The 18,303-nt window shown below is 65.3% G+C and overlaps 3 protein-coding genes across 3 annotated transcripts; 2 read left to right on the plus strand and 1 right to left on the minus strand.

Annotated features, from left to right (window-relative positions):
• Positions 1 to 137: 137 nt before the first annotated feature.
• On the plus strand, positions 138 to 6,181 carry CHLRE_17g743847v5 (uncharacterized protein). The gene is made up of 11 exons (XM_043072703.1): positions 138 to 296; positions 620 to 652; positions 1,065 to 1,139; positions 1,310 to 1,423; positions 1,810 to 1,905; positions 2,394 to 2,496; positions 2,728 to 3,180; positions 3,579 to 3,659; positions 3,834 to 3,904; positions 4,205 to 4,267; positions 4,458 to 6,181. The coding sequence occupies exons 1-11, from the start codon at positions 192 to 194 to the stop codon at positions 4,944 to 4,946; spliced, it is 1,683 nt and encodes a 560-aa protein (XP_042915162.1). The 5' UTR covers positions 138 to 191; the 3' UTR covers positions 4,947 to 6,181.
• Positions 6,182 to 6,227: 46 nt separating this feature from the next.
• On the plus strand, positions 6,228 to 11,919 carry CHLRE_17g743897v5 (uncharacterized protein). Its single transcript, XM_001690685.2, has 14 exons — positions 6,228 to 6,502; positions 6,764 to 6,803; positions 6,929 to 7,008; positions 7,289 to 7,342; positions 7,551 to 7,624; positions 8,421 to 8,498; positions 8,781 to 8,844; positions 9,130 to 9,166; positions 9,370 to 9,437; positions 9,688 to 9,774; positions 10,045 to 10,157; positions 10,404 to 10,470; positions 10,861 to 10,953; positions 11,233 to 11,919. The coding sequence occupies exons 1-14, from the start codon at positions 6,275 to 6,277 to the stop codon at positions 11,311 to 11,313; spliced, it is 1,164 nt and encodes a 387-aa protein (XP_001690737.2). The 5' UTR covers positions 6,228 to 6,274; the 3' UTR covers positions 11,314 to 11,919.
• Positions 11,920 to 11,921: 2 nt separating this feature from the next.
• Positions 11,922 to 18,257, minus strand: CHLRE_17g743947v5 (uncharacterized protein). The gene is made up of 5 exons (XM_043072704.1): positions 17,473 to 18,257; positions 16,987 to 17,264; positions 16,015 to 16,793; positions 13,192 to 15,899; positions 11,922 to 13,032 (listed from the first exon to the last, which is right to left on the minus strand). Exons 1-5 carry the CDS (start codon positions 17,940 to 17,942, stop codon positions 12,408 to 12,410), a joined length of 4,860 nt encoding a protein of 1,619 aa, XP_042915163.1. The 5' UTR covers positions 17,943 to 18,257; the 3' UTR covers positions 11,922 to 12,407.
• Between the last annotated feature and the right edge of the window lie 46 nt (positions 18,258 to 18,303).

An 18,303-nucleotide genomic window follows, 5' to 3' on the forward strand; every position in this document is an offset into this window, starting at 1 on the left:
ATGCTGCATTCTAGCTATTCTCATGTAATTGATGCGGCAAGGATGCACCGTGGGGACGAGCCCACGAGGTGCCCGATGTCGCCCTCATTGCTCTGTGTTGCGCAGGATTGCTCGCGTTTTCGCTTAGTTGTGGGTTTGCTCCGAATTGCGTCTTGTAACGAACGCTCAGATCTAATTCAGAAGGCGCAAAAATGCGGAAAGTCGAGACTTGTAACTCGATAGAAGCCTTTTTAAACCGGTCTGTGCTTTTTATTCAAGGTATCGATCGGGAATGCCCCAAGAGTGAAATTCTGGCGGTAAGAGAGGAGCCCCGAGGAAAAGGGCTTCCGCGCGGGGCTGCGGCTTCACTGCGTGCGTCTCGGATGCGCAACTTGTGGCACGCATGTGTACATGTTGGTGCAGCTTAGCTGTTGCACCTGCGTTGAGGGCGCTGGAGGGGCCGTCTGGGGAACAGCCCGCTTCCTGCTGTGCGTGCCGAGGCACATGCTTTGGCTCTTCAGTTTCTGGCCCGCCAGTACGTTCTACGAAGCCGGACCTGCACCGCCGCCTCAATGAAACACTCCAGAAGGAGCCTCCATCACACCCTCCCTCCCGCCCGGCTTGCCTGCACGCTGCACAGGTGTTGAACCAGGTGTGCAAGGCGCCACAGCAGGTGCGTCCGTGTTGTCGTCCGTCACAGCGCCTGTTTCCCGCCCGCAGCTAGCTCCACCCTATGGCACTGCTGCTCTGGCCGTATGGGCTCTCATCAGTTGCTTAGCCAAAGCACCAAAAGCCTTTCTAGTGTCAGGATCCAGCCTCGGTCATGGGCGCGCGAACCATGGGCTGTGTGAGCGACGCCAGGTAGCGGCATGCAGCCTCCCTGCCATGAGAAGCCCTGCATGCGACAGAGCCCCGAGCCCTGAATGCGCATGGCGGCTAAGACATGCACCGCCTTTCGGCTTTCAGATGCGCGCAAGTGGTCGTACCAGCCATATGCAATCCGACCCTGGAGGCTCCGTTGTCTCATTGGGCCCCCAAGCATCCCTCCCTGATCCGTTCTCCCCTTCCCACCTCCGCGCTTGCAGGGCCGGATCGACATCCTGCAGGGGCCGGATGGAAAGAACCGCGGAACCGCATTCTGCAACTTCTACAACAAAGAGGTGCGCGTGGTGGCGCTTTACCTGGGGCGAAATGCATGTAAGGACAACCACGCCCGGCGGGCGCTACCCAAAGGAACGCGTCCCACCCACCCACGGACCCATCTGCATGCTGGCTACCGAATGCGCCTGTGCGTCACCCAACCCCATGTTTCCACCTATCCATGGCGCAGGAGGCGGCGGCTGCCCTGGAGGAGTGGCGGTTTGGTCTGGAGCTGCGCGGGCGGCCGCTGCGCATCCAGTACAGCTCGGACCGGGAGCACAAGGACCTGCTGCAGGGTCCGGCGGTGGGTGGTGGATGGGGGCGGCAGCTGGTGGGGATGGTGGCGTCTACGATGGTGCGGGTGCAGGGGGTGCTGGTGCGGGTGTGATAATGAGGCACTGGGGCGGTGCGGGTGCGGGTGTTGGTGTTGGTGTTCCTCCTATAGTAGGGCGAGAGGCAGGAGGGCAAGGGTCAGGGGGCGAGAAGGCAGGAGGGCGAGAGGCAAGAGGGGAGCAGTAGAAGGGTCTTGCATGGCAGCGGCTTCTATCCAGGACCTGGGAGCCTGTCATGCAGTCACAGGCGCATAACGAGACCTGGGAGCCTGTCATGCAGTCGCAGGCGCATAACGAGACATCCTGTGCTCGCGCCCGCCCCCTGCCCTCGCTGCCGTGTGTGCCCCTTGCCCCTCAGATGGCCCGTTTCAAGGTGCTGGTCCGCAACGTGCCTGAGGACATGGACGCCCAGGCGCTGTACTACCAGTTCGTGGAGTTTGGCGAGATCCTGCAGGTGCGGGCGGGTGTGTGTGTGGGGGGGGATGAGGGGGAGGGTGTAATTACCAGGCCGAACTAAACTAAACCGGGGGGGCGGGGCATGCAGCGTGGAGGAACACACAGGCGGCTAGGGGGGAGAATGTGACGTTGCAGAAAGGGACAGTTTGATTGGGGACCACCTTACGTCGAAAAGGCAAGCGGAGAAAGCTAAGGAGTCAGAGCAATCATGTCGATGCGTGGGAAGCAGCTTTGGGAAGCACACAGGCAGGGATGAGTGATGCCGTGCAAAGCCGGCAGATGGGCATGACATCGGGGGGCAGGGAAGCTCGTTCTTATCCATTCCCAGCAAGCAACAGACACGCGGAGGTGTGGTTGGGGCGTGGGGATGGGGTGAGGTCGACTGGCGCTACGATGGGAACGAGTGGGTGTGGAAGGCGGGCATTGACACGGGGTCACTGCCCCCCTCCTCCTTCTCCTCCTCCTCCTCGGCCCACTGATACGCAGCTGTTCACCAGCTACGACGGCTACGGCCAGCACTTCGCCATCATCCAGTACATCGAGATCAAGGCGGTACAGGACGCCATCAAGCACGCCAACAGAACCAAGGGTGAGAGGTCATCGGGAGGTCGTCAGGAGATACCGTACGTGTTCGCGGCAGGGAGGCGCGCGCGCGAGGTGCACAAGGAGAGAACCGCAATGGGGTGCCGTGCATGCATCTGGTGGTGATGCTAGGGCGACGTGTCCGCCGCATGTGTACACCGTCGGGAGTGTGTGCTGGAGGTTCTGACCCGGGTTTGATGCACGTACTGGTCTGCTGGTTGCCCCTTGACGCCAACAGTTGACAACCACGTACTGGTGGTTGAGCAGTACCGCCTCAACCAACCGCCGCAACCGCTGCCACGGAACATCAACAGCCTCGGCGCGAGCGGCGGCGCCACCTCAGCGCCGCCCCAGCAGCAGCCGGTGGCTGAGGCCAACGGCCCCTCGACGTCCGCCGCCGGCCCCGCTGGCCGCATGGCCTCGCAGCCAGGCATGACCTATGCGGCCCTTCAGCAGCAGCAGGAGAAGGAAGCGGCGGCGGCCGCGCTGCAGCGCAAGGCGGCGGCGCGGCAGCAGCGCCAGTCGGCCTCCGGCGAGGGCGGCGACAGCAGTGGTGGCGCCGGCAGCGCGCCGGCCGGCCCCGCGCCGGCCCAGCTGCCCATCCCCAGCTTCTACGCGGCTGCGCCCGCCGGCCCTGCCACCCAGGCCACAGCTCCGGGCAGCCTGCTCAGCCTGCTCACCACGGCGCTGCGTGAGTGCCGGTGCCATGCTTGCACAGGGGAGGGCGGCGGAACGTGTTTTCGGCACCCGAAAGGATAGCGGTAGCAGAGATGCAAACCCGAAACAAGGGGGGGGGGGGGTCGGGCATATTGGGCTGGGGCATGCAGTGAGGACCCATGTACCGGCTCGATTCCAATCCCCGCAGTCGGTGGGCTGGCTTTTCGTCTCAGGATTCGGGGATGGTGTATCTTGACACCGCCCACCCACCCATCTCCACAACGACTTGTGTGCGCATGTGCGCCCCCCTTACTCATGTACACACACACACACACACACACACACACACACACACACACACACACACACACACACACACAGACACACACACACACACACACAACACTCAACACACACACAACACGCGCGCAGACCACGCGCGCACGCTGGAGGAGATGCTGTGCTGCCCCATCACTCAGGAGCCCCTGGCAGACCCCGTGCTGGCGGCAGACGGTGGGTCGCCGCAGGCCGCAGGCCGCCGCGCAGTAGTGCGCAGTGTGTGCTGGGGGCAGTGCATATGTGGCACTAACAATGACGCGGTTGCCTGTGCCATCTCTGCCACCACCTACCTGCCTCCATGCTTGACCTGCCGCTGCCACCGCCTTGCTCCCCACGCGCCCCACACAGGCAACACGTACGAGCGCGCCGCCATTGAGTCCTGGCTTCGCGACCACGACACCTCGCCCATGACCAACAGTGTAAGTGCCGTGCGTACGTGGAGTGGAGGGCGGCAGGCGGCCGTGGTAGCCGAGGCGGCGGTGGTGGTGGCCGTGGCGGTCGTGCTGGTGCTGGTCAGGGGCAGAGGCAGAGCGGCATCTGGTGGCCGCGCCCATGGACGAAGGGGCACACCGGCGGCCTAGCGAGGCAATCCACGCCGCCTGCTTACCACCTGCCCCTGTGTGACGCCTCCTCCCCTTCCCCGCGCCCCCGGCGGCTGTTCCCCAAGCCGTTTACCACTTTCTTAACTGATCATAAATGTAAACCCCGGCTGCCCGCAGGTGTTGCCGCACAAGAGCCTGACGCCCAACAACCTCATCCGCAAGATTGCCGAGGAGCTGCAGGTAGGGCACGGTGTGGCGGCGGCAACTGGGGACTGGCAGGCAGCGGGGGAGGGGGACAGCCCCAGCTCTGCCAACGATGCGTTGCAGTGATGGCACGACTCCGTGAATGTGCGGTACACCCCAATGCGCCAAGGTGCTGGCGGTATGTTTAAGTTGTCGGTTGTCGTGCCTGGGTGCTCTACGCCTACAGGGCATCAGCCACGGTGACGACCCGGGCGCGGCAGCGGGTGGCAGTCGCAGCGAGGCGGCGGCGGGCGATGCAGGTGCGGCGGCGGGCAGCGTTTATGAGGACGCCGGCGCGGAGGACAACGGCGGCTACGGCGGTCACGCGTACGAGGACGCAGCGGCGGCACAGCAGGCGGCGGCGGTGGTGTCACACACGGGACTCACGGCGGAGCAGGAGGCGGCGGCGTCGCAGGCAGTGGCGGCGGCTGCGGCGTCCGCGGTGGCAGCAGCATTCCAAAACCAGCAGCAACAGCAGCAAGTGTATCAGCAGCAACAGCGGGCGATGGCATATGTGGTGCCAGGCGGCGCAGCTGTGCCAGCGCAGTACTACCAGCCCGCGGCGGCGGTACAGCAGCAGCAGCAGTTCGCCGTACAACAGCAGATGGCGGCGCTGAACTTGGGCGCTCAAGGGCAGTACATGCAGCACGGAGGCACGACCTACTATTACCAGTGAGCCCCGCTTCACGTGTTGGCCTGATGTGTGTGTGTGTGTGTGTGTGTGTGTGTGTGTGTGTGTGTGTGTGTGTGTGTGTGTGTGTGTGTGTGTGTGTGTGTGTGTGTGTGTGTGTGTGTGTGTGTGTGTGTGTGTGTGTGTGTGTGTGTGTGTGTGTGTGTGTGTGTGTGTGTGTGTGTGTGTGTGTGTGTGTGTGTGTGGTGTGCGAGTCCGCCGTGTCATTGGTCTGCGTTGTTGGAATGTCGTAATCCGTCGCTGTTGCGTCAGCTTTGTGGGGTTTGCTTTGCTGCACTTCGTCGGTCTGTCGGTATGTGTTAGCGTTATGGGATTCGTTGGTCTTGGGCACGGGCTCTTTCAATGGCATGCGCCGGGGCGGGTTTTGGCAGGTGGCACGTGTGTGTGCTGCCGTCCATACAAGCAAGCAGCAGCCAGTCGTCATGCCAGTTGCAATTTCAGCCAGGAGTGCCAGGAGTTTACAGGGTGGTTCTGCAACATGCTTGCGCAGTGGGCAATGAGCCGCCAGCCAGCCAGCAATCCAGCCAGCCGGGACGGTTACCGGTCGTCAGCTGCGGACGCGTGCTGCCCAGCCACAGCCACGAGGCTAAGAGCCGGTGCAAAGCATTCGGCACACGCCCCCACTTGGCCACTGTTATGCCTCCTCCAACATACACCGCCGCCCCCTCCTCAATAATGCTGCCTTGCTGGCTCTGTGTGCGGCCCTGTGCGGCCCTGTGTCGCAACATGTCGGCCCATCTATCCCGGTACACACAGGGACGGACTGCTACGGCGTCTGCAGCACGGTTTGCAGGAGCAGTAGCTGGTGTATCTCACGGAGACGCGATGAGACGGGGCGGCATTGGATTCTCCTTGCAATCGGAAGGCATGATTATGATTTGCAGCACCGGGTAGTAGTACAGGCATTAGTGTATGATTTGTTGTTGTGTGGTTATTGTCAGGACGGTGGCTTCCCAGGAGATGTGTTGCGCTGGGTAGCTGGCACCATGCATGGGTTCGAGTTGATGATCGCATACAAACCGCGTCGCCCGGGCGTCTTGCTATTCGGGTTGCGCTAGTGATGTGTGTGCCACCCAAGCCGCGGAGAAGGGTAGGAGGTGGGCAGGCAGACATGTGAAGTGCAGGAATACGCCTGACCGGAGGGGTGAGGGCAGGTAGTGTCAGTGGCATGGGGGCTGACACATGGTGACAGTTGTGCATGAGAGCCATTAGAGCAGGCCTCTTCGCCCATCCACACTTCTCACACCCGTTGTGTTGTGGTCCCGACACCTAAAGGACTGCTCCTTCACTCGGCAAGAACCTCTTACGGCAGAATGTCCCGCCACCTGCGACGCGCGAGCACGCTGCTCGCCCGCCTAGCAGCACATGGCGCCAACAAAGAGCCGCTGGTGGCAAGCATGGCCGGTCGCGCGCTGGCGCAGAGCGTCGTGCAGATGCCGATGTGGCAGATTGTGCAGCCCCGCGGATTCGCGTCCAGCTCTAGCTCGGACGACGAATTCTTTGAGGAGGATCAGATGCCAATTATCTACCCGCCTTCTCAGGTAAACAGCAGCGTCTAAAGCTTGACGAGGGGTAAGAAACCTGCACGCGGTCGTGTCCACTGTGTGATATTTGGAAGCGCCGGTGGCTGTCCAACAAGTCGGATAATGAGCATGGCAAAAATGGAGTCGCTATGCCTGGGCTCTGCTTGATGCTCCTGGCGGTTGGACCCAAGGGACCGCGGTCTGCGTGGCCCGACTGCCCTCCTCCTGCCTGCGCCGGGCCGCTTACCCCTGGCGCGTTGCATGTTCCGCCCGGCACAGGTCCGTGTGGGCGAGCGGGCCCCGAACTTCAGTGCCCCCGGTGAGTTGCATATGCTGCAGCCCCAGGCCGGAGCCCCGGCCCCCCACCCCCCAGCAGTACGCTATCTGCCAAACCCATTTCCGCCTGCACGTGCCTCTTGACTTTGCCTATGTTTGTCTCCGCAGCTGTGGTGGATGGTGAGATCACCAAGATCAGCCTGTCTGACTACAAGGGCAAGTACGTGTGCCTATTCTTCTACCCCAAGGTGCGGGAGGGAGGCAGGGAAGGAAGGAGCGAGGAGGAGGTTGGGAGGGGGCACGCCTGCGGGAGGATTATGGACAGAGGGCACGTGTCCGCGCGGAAGCAGGCAGAGTGCGAATTGGGCCGCTGTCACGTAAAGGTCTCGAAGGCGGTGAGCGTGTTAGCATGTCACCTGCAAAGTTGAGAGATGATCCGGGTATCACGTCGCCTGCGGGTGTGCGGCAAGCCATCAATCATCAGCGCGTGAGCGGCGTACCGCAATCGCTTCCCACCGGCCTGCGCAGGACTTCACGTTCGTGTGCCCCACTGAGATCATTGCCTTCTCGGACCGGGCCAAAGTGAGTGTTGGGATCATTCTACCGTTCCCAGCAAGGGGGTCAGAGACGAGCTGGAGTGATGGGGGGTACGGAGGGAGCGAGGGTCAGAGGCGGGTGGACGTGATGGGGTTAGTGTGGACTGGTGGGCAGTACCGCATGCAATTGTTCCTGGTCTTTCCTCATCATAGCTTTCCGGAGCCATCACCCAATGTCCAACCACCCACAACAGGAGTTTGCGGCTGCCAACTGCCAGCTGATCGCTGCGTCCACGGACACGGAGGAGACGCACCTGGCCTGGATCCGGTGAGGGCAGCGCGGCCGGGGCGGCGGGGTGATGGGGTTGTAAATACCAGCCCAAACTAAACCAAAGTAGTTGAGCACAAGCAGAGGCGTTAGTTGCAAGCGATAATACTTATGGGAGGGGGCCGAGGCGTCGTGGAGCAACAAGGCGAGCGGCGCCGGCGATAAATGTCGCCACCCGGGCTCGGTGGCGCGCACAACAGCACAGGATGGGCACGCGGACGCGACAAGCAAAACCCACGACTTACCTGGCGACCAGGAAAGCAGCCCCGACGCCAGCCAGGGAGCGTCGGGCCAGGAGCGCGACATGCGGGAAAGGGGAAAGGGGAAGGGCAGGGCACAGTGAAAGGGCCGGAACGCGTAGGCAGTAGGATAAATGAGGGAGAACAAAGACAAGACTACACACAAGCCCAGGCGGCAAAAGAGGCGGAATGGGCGTGAGGCAGGGGTTAAGAGCAAGGGGCGGATGTCATGGGGACCGGTTAAGAGAGAGATGACGGGGTGCTGGGCAGTGTGCGGGCCGCGTGCGGCTCCCCTGGGGGTTGGAGGGCCGGGCGGGGCCGGGCCGGGCCCGGCAGGGCAGGGCAGGTTTAGGGCGGCATTGGGCGCTGGTCTGGAATCGGTCCTCCTGGGCTTTGCATCGGTAGGACCGATTCCAGCCTTGCCGCGCGCGCCTCCTGCTCCCACAAGCATTCCCGCCGCACTCTCGCCTCCCCACTCCCGCACGTCCCCACCCACACGCACCCTTATCCCACCCACCCGCCCGCCCTCCCGCTCGCTCGCCCCACCTCACCTGCAGCACCCCCCGCAACCGCGGCGGCCTGGGCTACATGCAGATCCCCATCCTGGCCGACACCACCAAGGACATCTCCGCCAGGTGAGGCCCGCTCCGTTCAGGTGCCAGCTGGCAGCTAGCTAGCTGACTGGGCAACCAGGTAGCTACATCGCCGGCTGACTAGCACGATGGTGGGCGGGTGTAGCTAGCTAGCTGACTGTGCAACCAGGTAGCTACATCGCAGACTGACTAGCTGGGTGGTGGGCGGGTGCGGCTCGACTTGCCGGGTTGGAGCAGGACGAGTGCGAGCCGACATTTGCGATGTTGTCAAACCTTGCACTGATGACTTGCGTACACGTGTGTACGTGCCGTGTGGCCCCATAGGTATGGCGTGCTGATCGAGAAGCTGGGCGTCGCCCTGCGCGGCTTGTTCATCATCAACCCGCAGGTGGGTGCGCGGGAGGAGGGGGTTAACTCTGAACCAAACCCGTAAGGAAACAGTCGCGCTGTAAGGCGAACCTGCAGCCGCATATGCGAGGAGGGGGTGGGGGGGAGGCGGGAGGCGGGTGTGTTTGCAGTCTCGGCTTGCCTATGCTACCTGCTGTGCCAGTTGCGCGCCTACCACTGGACTGCGTATGCCCTACTGGCCCTCTGCCATCGCCTAAGCAATCATGCCTACGGTAGTCGCCCCCCCCCCCCTACACGCCCCTCCCCTGCCTCGTCAACTACGCAGGGTGTGGTGCAGCACGTGACCATCAACGACCTGCCCAGTGAGTCATACTGCCGGGTGGAGGGCGGTTGGGGAGTTGGGGCGTTGGGGCGGAAGCGGCTGCAGGCCATTGTGGGGATCTAGAGCTGTCGGACTGTGGGCTGCACGGCCTGGATGTGCGCACATGCGCGGCTGGTGTTTGCGTCCCTCCACCCATTCCCAAACCCATGCCCGCTCTTCCCTCCCCCGCCGCCTTCGCTGCAGTCGGACGCTCGGTGGATGAGGCGCTGCGCACCCTGCAGGCCATCCAGTACCATGCCGAGCACGGCGAGGTGCGTGTGCGTGCGTGTGTTTGTGCAAGCGTGTGGGCATGTGAAGTCGGTCGGCAGCGCACAGCCGCCGGGTTCTCGCCCTGCCGCTCCGGCATTGCGCCTGCTCCTTGAATCATGAATGGCTAACCCCCCCCCCCCCCTTTGCCGCTGGACTTCACGGACATCGGTAACAACGCGTCTGCTATACTACTGTTCCTGGCTACACCTTCACTTCTTAAACAATTATGAATGTAATACACACACCCAACAGGTGTGCCCTGCCAACTGGAAGCCGGGCAGCAAGACCATGGTGGCTGACGCGGAGAAGAGCCTCGAGTACTTCTCAGAGGTCAAGGAGGTGAGGCGGGGCAGAGTTAGGCCGCTGGGGGAGGGGCAAGGGGGAGGAGGGAGCGTGAGCGAGCCGGCCAGGGCATTTGGGAGAAGGGGTCCAAGGTAGCGTGTGAGTGAGGAGGGCGTGCGGAAGTGGGCAGGCGGGTGGCACGCACGAGTGACGCATGTCCTGAAACCCGTGGTGCGCATTATGTTCCCCCTCTCGGCCTCCCCCAATCCCAACCTGCTGGGTGTCCCGACTCCCTTCCCTCGCTCCGCAACCTCCACGCCCACACAGGCTGACGACGCGGGCGCCTTTGGCTCCAAGCTGCACGCCATCGCCAGCCGGGCCGAGTACGACAAGCTCACGCGGGAGAGCCAGGGGCTGGTGGTGGTGGACTTCTACGCGCCGTGAGTCATACGTGTGTGTGCTTGTCGAGCGTGTGTGAGAGAGTGTCGTGCACGTGTGTGCATGGGGCAGGAGCTGGGACTGGCAGCCCTCGTTCTTAGCTCTGGTTGGGGTCAGGTGGGCGGATCGACTTTGTACGGTACGGTGTATCCCTGCACTGCCCCGCCCTGCCTTAACCTGACGCCCTCATGCGCCCTCCCCGCCCTGACGCCCTCATGCGCTCTCCCCGCCCTGACGCTCTCACACAGGTGGTGCGGCAAGTGCCGCCAGATCGGCCCCTTCCTGGACACCCTGGTGGACAAGTACCCGGGCGTGGTGAGGCAGAGGCGCAGGCTGACAGGGGGCGGTTGGTGGGGGTGGTGCGGGCGTGGTGAGGCAGGGGAGGGCAAGGGGTGGTGTGGGTGGGCTGGCGGGGTGAGGCAATTTGGGAGATGCTGGGGCGGTGGGCGTGGCGAGGCAGGGGAGGGGAGGGCATCAGGGCAGAATGCCGGCATGGGCCGCATGGTTCGGGTTGCTGCGGGCAAAGGCGAAGACGGGCCAAGGCTGCGGCCTGCACAGGGGTGGCCTGCGCATGCCGCTGCCTGCATGCTGCTACCCCGGCCCTCACCCACCACCTGCACATGCCCTGCCTCCACCCCCCCCCCCGCCACACAAACGCACATGCCGTACACACACACACACACACACATACACGCCCACACACAGACGTTTGCCAAGTTCGACACCACGGCGCCGGAGCTGGAGGTGGCTGCGGGCGAGCTGGGCATCAAGGCGCTGCCGGCCTTCCGCTTCTTCAAGGTGGGGCGTGCGTGCTTGTCCGTCGCATCACATCTTTGCAATCGGCGCCGCCGCCACGTCCTCCGTACTACCCTGCGGTCCTGCCTTCCTTCGGTTGACCTATATTGGGGATTGTCTTCACCTACCCGTCGTGCCTGACCCCCCTCCCATTTGTAATACGCACTGTTCGCATGAATGGCTTACGCCCCCCCTCCTTGCAGCCCCCCCTCTTTTGCATTGGGTTTGGTTTAGTTTGGGCGGGTACGTACAACCCCTCCTCCTTCCTCTTCACTGTCGCAGGGCGGCAAGGAAGTGGGCAGTCCCGTCACCGGCTACAAGAAGAAGCCGCTGGAGGACGCCGTGGCTGAGCTGGCCAAGTAGAAAGAGGGGGGGCGGACCTGGGCTGGCAGCTGGCCAAGTGGAGACCTGATTGGCCAGGTCGTAGGGGCGGCAGCGGTGGAGCAAGGAGATGAGAAGAGGGAGGGAGGAGGTGAGGAGTACAGGAGGAGGAGGCAGGAGCCATGGGGTAGAGGCTTTGGAGCGGGCGGTTGTGGGAGCTGCCAGGCAACTGGAGGTATGGGGGTTAGAGTGGAGGTTGGAGGTCCAACGGTACGACAGTGGGCAGAAGGGCAGCCCATACGTCTGACGGAATTGCTTTGCTTTGCTCGTTGCGTGTTGATGTCAAAAGGGGAGGGTTGATGTTTATAGGACATGACGTGTGTCGTAGTCTGTTCCGGCTGGGGATCCAATCCTGGAGTTGTTCGTTGGAAAGATTCACCTGCAAAACGTTTGACTGCCAGTCTTAACGGCTTGGGTGTCTGGTTGCATCAGTGCATTTGGTGGCCTTCGTGTGCGCCTCAGTGCTCAAGATACGGCCTTTGAACAATCCGTGCAGGGGGAGGGCACGGGGGGAGGGGGACAGGGGGTACGACCCCATGAGCCGAGGCCCAACCCTGAACTTTTTGGGCCCATCAATTTGCAATGATTATTGAAAGCCGATTCTGAACTCTCTCGCCAACGCCTATCCCATTGAAATCATGGGGTCAGTTTCAGGCGGTACTACCCCAGGCTTCCTCCTCAAACCAAACGACCTCCATCAGTACAGGAGCGATGCCTACCTGCCAGCCGTATCCGTGACCGTTCCCCTGCGCACCAAGGGGTCCTCTGGAATCCCCCTGCCTAGGGTTTGCACTTGACCGGCGCCCGCCTAACGGAGTCAGTCACCACCATCTCGCTCATCCGCATCGCCCTAGACTGTCTCGTCTTTCTGTGCGGTCGCCCCACACCCCACCAAGTGCAAACATAGCCTGCTCACCGCACATCCCTGCTCCTGCTTTATGCTGCTAACTCTCCTGCTCCAATACTTCAAACACGATCGCCCACCACTCACAACCAGCCTGGCCCGTTGTGCTTCCCTAACTGCTTCTGGCGTACCGTATGCACTGTAGGCTGGGTACGGCACCTTTCAGCTTTCCTTAGGCGCGTGCACCACTTAGTTCCTCCTCGTCGCTGTCGTCTCCGCCCCCTGCGGCCAGGATCTGTGTGATGAACACCGCCGTCTCCACGGCCACCAGCGGCGGCGGCCCGGACCACTGCCGCCCCACGCCGCCTGGTCCCCCGCCATTCGCACCCGCCCGCCCGGCGCTGGGCGACAGCTCCGCCCGGCCGCCATTGGGCAGCTCCACGCCCTCCACCACAATGTCCGGGTCCTCCGGCACCTCCTCCGCCTCCGCCGCGTCCACCGCCGCCGCCCGCGCCGCCACCGCCGCCCGCACCGCCGCGTCCAGCTCCGCCTCCTCCTGCGCGGCGCTGCGCAGCCCCACCTCCACCATGCCCTCCACGCCCTCGTACGGCGCCTCCGCATCGCCAGCGGCAGTAGCAGCGGCGGCTGCAGAGCCGTAGGCTGGGTACCCATGCAGCCCGTTTGCGGCCGCGTGTTCGCCGACGTCCCGGCCCTCGTCCTCCGCCTCCTGCAGCGGCCGCAGCGGCCCCGTCACCTCCTGCTGCTCCCCCTCCTGCTCCTCCTCGTCCTCCGAGCCGAACAGGCAGCTGGACACGGTGGCGTCCAGCACCTTGCGCAACGAGAAGGTGTCGGCGCCGCTGCGTAAGAGGGGGGTGGGGCGAGCAGGGCGAGGCAACAGGTTAGGTCACGAGAAGGGCAAGGACTCGGGACACGTACTGCACGGTGCGACACACGGGACAGCCGGGCAAGGCGGTGCCGTGTCAGCAGCCCTCACTCCCTGTGCAAGCGCCACCCACCCGCCGGTGGAGCCAGGCGTGCGCACGCCGCCGTAGCTGTAGGCGCCGTAACCTCCGTAGCCGCCACTGTACCCGCCAGCATAGCTACCGGAAGCCCCGCCGGCGCCGGCGCCGCTGTAGTGGTAGGGCGACGGCAGCGGCGACGCGCCCGACGGCCAGCTGCCACCCAGGCTGCTGCGCGGCGAGGTGGGCACCGTGATGCGACTGGGCCGCTGCTGCGCCGACCGCCAGCTGCCCGTGCCGCCCCCTATAGGCGACGAGTAGCTGTGGTGGCTGCCGCTGCCGGCCGGGCTGCTGGCAAGACCCGGGCTGCCGAGGCCCATGGCGGCGGCGGCCCCGCCACCGCCGCCTCCAATGCCGGAGAAGCTCACGCGCGGGCTCGTGCCAGCGCTGCCGCCGCCACCGCCACAGGGAGGAATCATGACGGCGCCGGTGAGGCTGACGCGCGGGCTGCCGCAGCCGCTGTAGCTGCTGCGCGCGCTGCCGCAGCCACCACTGGGGGCGCGCGCCAACGCCAGCCGCTCCGCCACCTCTGCGGAGGGGAACGAGAACGCCTCCGACGCTGCAAGGGCCGCGGCCGCGGCAGCTGCCGCCGCCGCAGCGGCCTCGCGGTCGGCTGCGTCGCGTCGGCCCCCACTGCTGGCGCCGGCACTGCCGGCGCTGAGGGTGCGGCGCTGATCGGCGCCAGCTCCGCTACCACCCCGCTCTGAGCCCATGCTAGCGGACTTGACCAGCAGTGGCCGGTCTATGGACTCGCGGCCTAGCAGCAGCCCAGAGCCCTCGCCCTCCTCCTCCTCCGAGAAGCCGTCGTACCCACCGCCGCCGCTGCGCCGTGGCAGCCCGGCGGCGGTGGCGGCGCCGCCGCCGCGGGCGTCCCCACTCCACAGCCCACCACCAGCTGACTCCGCCGCCACTGAGCCCTCTCTCTCCACCTCATCCACGCTTGCCCGCCAGCCGGCCAGGCCGCCCAGCCCCAGCCCCAGCGGCGTCACCAGCGCCTCGTCGTCGTCATCATAGTCCAACAGCTCACTGCCGGCGCCGCCGCGGGAGCCGCCGCCACCGCCGCCGCCCCGCGACCCGCTCGCCGCCGTGTACTTGTACAGCCCATGTGACAGACCCGGGCTGTCCAAATCCAGGCCGGCCCCGTGGAGGCCGCTGGTCCCGCTGACGCCGCTAGCGCCGCTGGCGCGGCGTGCGTTACCGCTCAGCCGGCGTGCGCTGGTGGCGGCGGCGCCGGGTCCGTCACTGGCGGCGCCGTAATCCGAGCCACCATATTCGTGAAACACCTCATCTGCATACTCGTCATCCTCATGGCTTTCATGCTCGTTGCGGTCCGCCTCTTCCTCCTCCTCGTCCCCAATGCGAGGGCGGTCGTGCTCCTCCCCGTAATCACTGCCGGCTCCAGCGCCCTCCTGACCATCGGCATAGCGATGCCGCCGGCTGAAGGTGGGCTGCTCGTCGTCCCCCTCCTCCACTGTGCTGCCCACGCCAAAGCCGAAGCCGCCGCCGCTGCCGCCCGCCTGCTGGTCCCGCCCCTGGCCCGGCTCCTGCTCCCGCTCCGGCGAGCCCGACAGGCGCACCGCGAAGCTGATGTCACGGCAGAACTGCAAGGCAGGATTGCCGCGCCCCAGAGGCGAGCCACCGGAACCCTCCGCCTCCGGCTCTACCTCCACATCCAGCCCGCCTTGTGGCCGCTCGCCGGCGCCATCCACAGCCTGGTTAAGCTCCGCAGCAGTGCGCGAGTCCTCCAACTGCTGAGCCGTAGGTTGGGCCTCCTCTTGCTGCCCAGCCCCCTCCCCTTCCTCATCCTCACCATCTTCCTCCAGAGGCAGCAGTGGCCGAACAACTGCGCCGCTGCCGCTCCCCTCAACACCCGCCTCCACCAGCACCTGTGGGCTGGCCAGCAGCGGCCCGCTGCCGCCGCTACCACCCACCGCACCGCTGCCACCGCCACTGCGGCGGAGCGAGGAGGTCAGGGCGCCGGAGCCGCCGACGCCAGCCAGAGCTGCGGATGCCGCTGTCGCCGCCGCTGCCGCCGCCGACATGAGCTCCAACGACCCGTCCGCGGCCGCCAGACCCATCACCACACCGTCCACCTCCGCCGCCGCCGCCTCCAGCTCTGACAGCTGTGCCTCACCGCCGCCGCCCGCGGCCCCCGACACGCCCGCGAGCCGGCCTGGCATCCAGGTGCCGTGCAGACTCACGGGAGCGTACGGCGAGGTGTAGGTGTAGGGGTGCACGCGGGCCGCGTCCATGGACGAGGCCACGGACAGAGCCGGCGAGCCGCCGTCACCCACGCCTTCAACGCCGCTGCCGCCGCCGCCGAGCGTGCCGCTGCCGCCCATGGACAGCTCCCGGCCCAGGCGGGATCGCTCCAGTGGCGACAGGCTGGCCAGGAAGCCCGCGGACACGTACCCGGAGCCGCCACCGGGCCGCTGCGGCGTGGTGGCGGCGGAGCTGGCGGCTGCTGCGCCGGAGGCCTCTGCCCAGCCGGCCGCAGCGCCCACCGGGCCAGACCCGCCCGGCCAGGGATAGGGATGCACGCGTGCCGCGTCAATGGAGGAGGCGACGGAGGCTGCCTCGAGCGAGCCGCGGCCGAAGCTGCCGCCGTGGCCGAAGCTGCCGCCGCTGCCGGCGAAGAGGCGAGTGAGGAAGTGTCCCGGCGACGACATGGCCTGCGCCGCGTCCCCACCGCTGAAGGGGTAAACCTGCGAGGTGGGGCCGGGCCGGTCATCTTCACAGCGCCTAAGACGACAAGCACTTGGCGGCACCGGTACGTGACAATTGGTTATTGCACGGCAACACCATAGTCAAATAACTCACCCGCGCTGCATCGATGCTCGAGGCGGGCGACGGCACGTCAGCCGCCTCCGCCACCAGCGCAGCAGCCCTGCTGCTGTGCGACATGCCGCCTGCAAAACCCGAGGCCGCCCCAACCCCATCCATGCTAACGCCCGCGCTGAGGCCAGCGGTGCCGGTGCCGGCTGAGAACGCCATCGGCCAGGGGTGCACCTGCGCCGCATCCAGCGACGACGCCACCGACACAGACGACAACAGCCCGCTACCCAGCAGGCCTCCAACGCCATGCCCGCCTCCAAAGCTGTTGGCAGACCGCTGCGGCGGCCTGTGGCCCGCCTGTGCGGAACCCGAGGTTACCAGCGCTTCAAAACCCGCCGCGGCTATTGGTGCGCCCGCTGCAGCCGCCGCCGCCGGGTGGGCTTGCGCTTTGCCCTGCCCCTGCTTCAGCTCCTGCAGCACCCGGGAGCCCAGCTGCTGCAGGAAGGGGCTGGCGAAGGTGCTCGGCGCCACGCCCGAGGCCAGCGCCAGGGGCCGCAGCTGCACAGCCACCGCCTCCGCGGCAGCCGTACTACCGCTCGGGGGAGGCTGCGCCACCTCAGACCCAACACCGGCATCATCCACTGTTGCGGAAGCTGCGTCGTCGTCGCCGAGCCGCACCTCCTCGGCACTCGCTACCTGCTCCCGATCGCTGTGTGCTTGCTCCTGCTCCGGCTGATTCTGAGGCGGCAGGGCCACAAACTGGGTGCCGCCAGAGGGGCTGCCCAGCTCGAAGGGGTGCGCAGCGCCGCCGGCACCATTGGCATCTGCGCCCGTGTGCGGCAACAGAAGGCGGTGGGAAGGAGCAGGGACATGTTGGGATGCATTGGGTACAACGGGGCAGGACCTGCGTTGCCGCATGACGGTCGCGCGTTGTGGACCTGGCGTCCCCAACTGACTTTCATCACACGCCCATCCAAAAACCCATGCGTACCGAGTCTTCCGGCACTCAAAGCTCACCATCAGGTAGGCCCGCCACCAACCGCAGGGGCAGCGCACTCCTGCCGCCGTTGCTTGTTGCAGCGGCTGCAGCGGCTGCCGCCACCGCAGGGGAGCTCGAGGGGCCGGCCGCAGTCCCACCCATCGACACCGCAGTCGCTCCCACGGCTCCTCCAGCCGCCAAGGTGCCGCCCGGCGCCTCCTCCTCCCGCCGGCCGCCCTCCTCTAGCAGCGCCTGCCTGCTGCGGTCCAGGGAGGAGGACAGCGCCGCTGCCCGCACCTGGACGCCAGTTAGCGTGCTGCGTGGCGGGGTATGGCGAGGCAGGGAGACAGGCGGGTAAGAGGTTCAGGGGCGTGTGAAGGACGAGTAGTGGCGGGCAGCGAGCACACGGTATGTTGCATGTTAGCTAAGTTTGGTTGTATCCTAGCATGGCAGCGCAGCCGTTGAGTCCGAGCCAAGCCTGATTGTCAAAGCTGTTTGCTCCCCCATGCCATCAAGCAGCGCACCTGGCCACACGCATAAGCTGCGCCCGCAGGGCCTCCATTCGCGCCACCAGGTCCGAGGGTGATGGTGCTACAGCACCAGCAGCAGCACCAGCAGCAGCACCAGCACCAGTACCAGCACCGGCACCAGCACCGGCATCACTACCTTCCCCGCCACTCCGGCAAGCCGCGACCGCGTCTGCACCCGCGCCACCGCGGCCCGGACTCTTCTTTGCTGCCGGCGGGCTGCCGTACCCAAATGGACCGGCATTTCGGCGCTCGGGGGTATACGTCACGTTGAGCGTAGGCACCTCCGGCCACCAGCTGACTGTTGCTGGCGTGCCAGGGGAGCGAGCCGTGCCGCTGCCCGCCTGCCTGGCCGCGGCGAGTTGGGGAGCGGGGGTTTGCGCCTGCGTCAGCTCCCCAACCAGGCTGCGGACCACTGAGTGTCCAGACCGGCTGGAAAGCGGTGGTGGGCTTTCGTTCGCGGCCATGGCAAGCGCAGCCGATGATTTCCACGCGCCAGGGGGATTCACGCCCGCCTTCAGAATACGACTGCGTCCAGATGAAGAGCTGCTCTTTTTGCCTGACTCCGTTAATCTGATATCGTGTGACGGTGCGACAGTGCGAGAGTGCACCGAAGATTCCGAGGAGCCGGGAGGAAGAAACGGCTGCGGATGAACGCTGCGAGTGCCTGCTCGAAGCGGTGACTGCGTGGTGGATCCGCCTAGACTTGCACTCTTGCCTTTAAGCACGCTGTCTCGCCCTTGCATGTGCGGGCGAGCAAGCGGTTCTCTGATGTAGTTTAAACTAAACCTAACATGGCAACAACAAAACCATGCATGCAATAGTATG

This window comes from Chlamydomonas reinhardtii, chromosome 17, assembly GCF_000002595.2.
Source record: "Chlamydomonas reinhardtii strain CC-503 cw92 mt+ chromosome 17, whole genome shotgun sequence".
Taxonomy (NCBI): domain Eukaryota; kingdom Viridiplantae; phylum Chlorophyta; class Chlorophyceae; order Chlamydomonadales; family Chlamydomonadaceae; genus Chlamydomonas; species Chlamydomonas reinhardtii.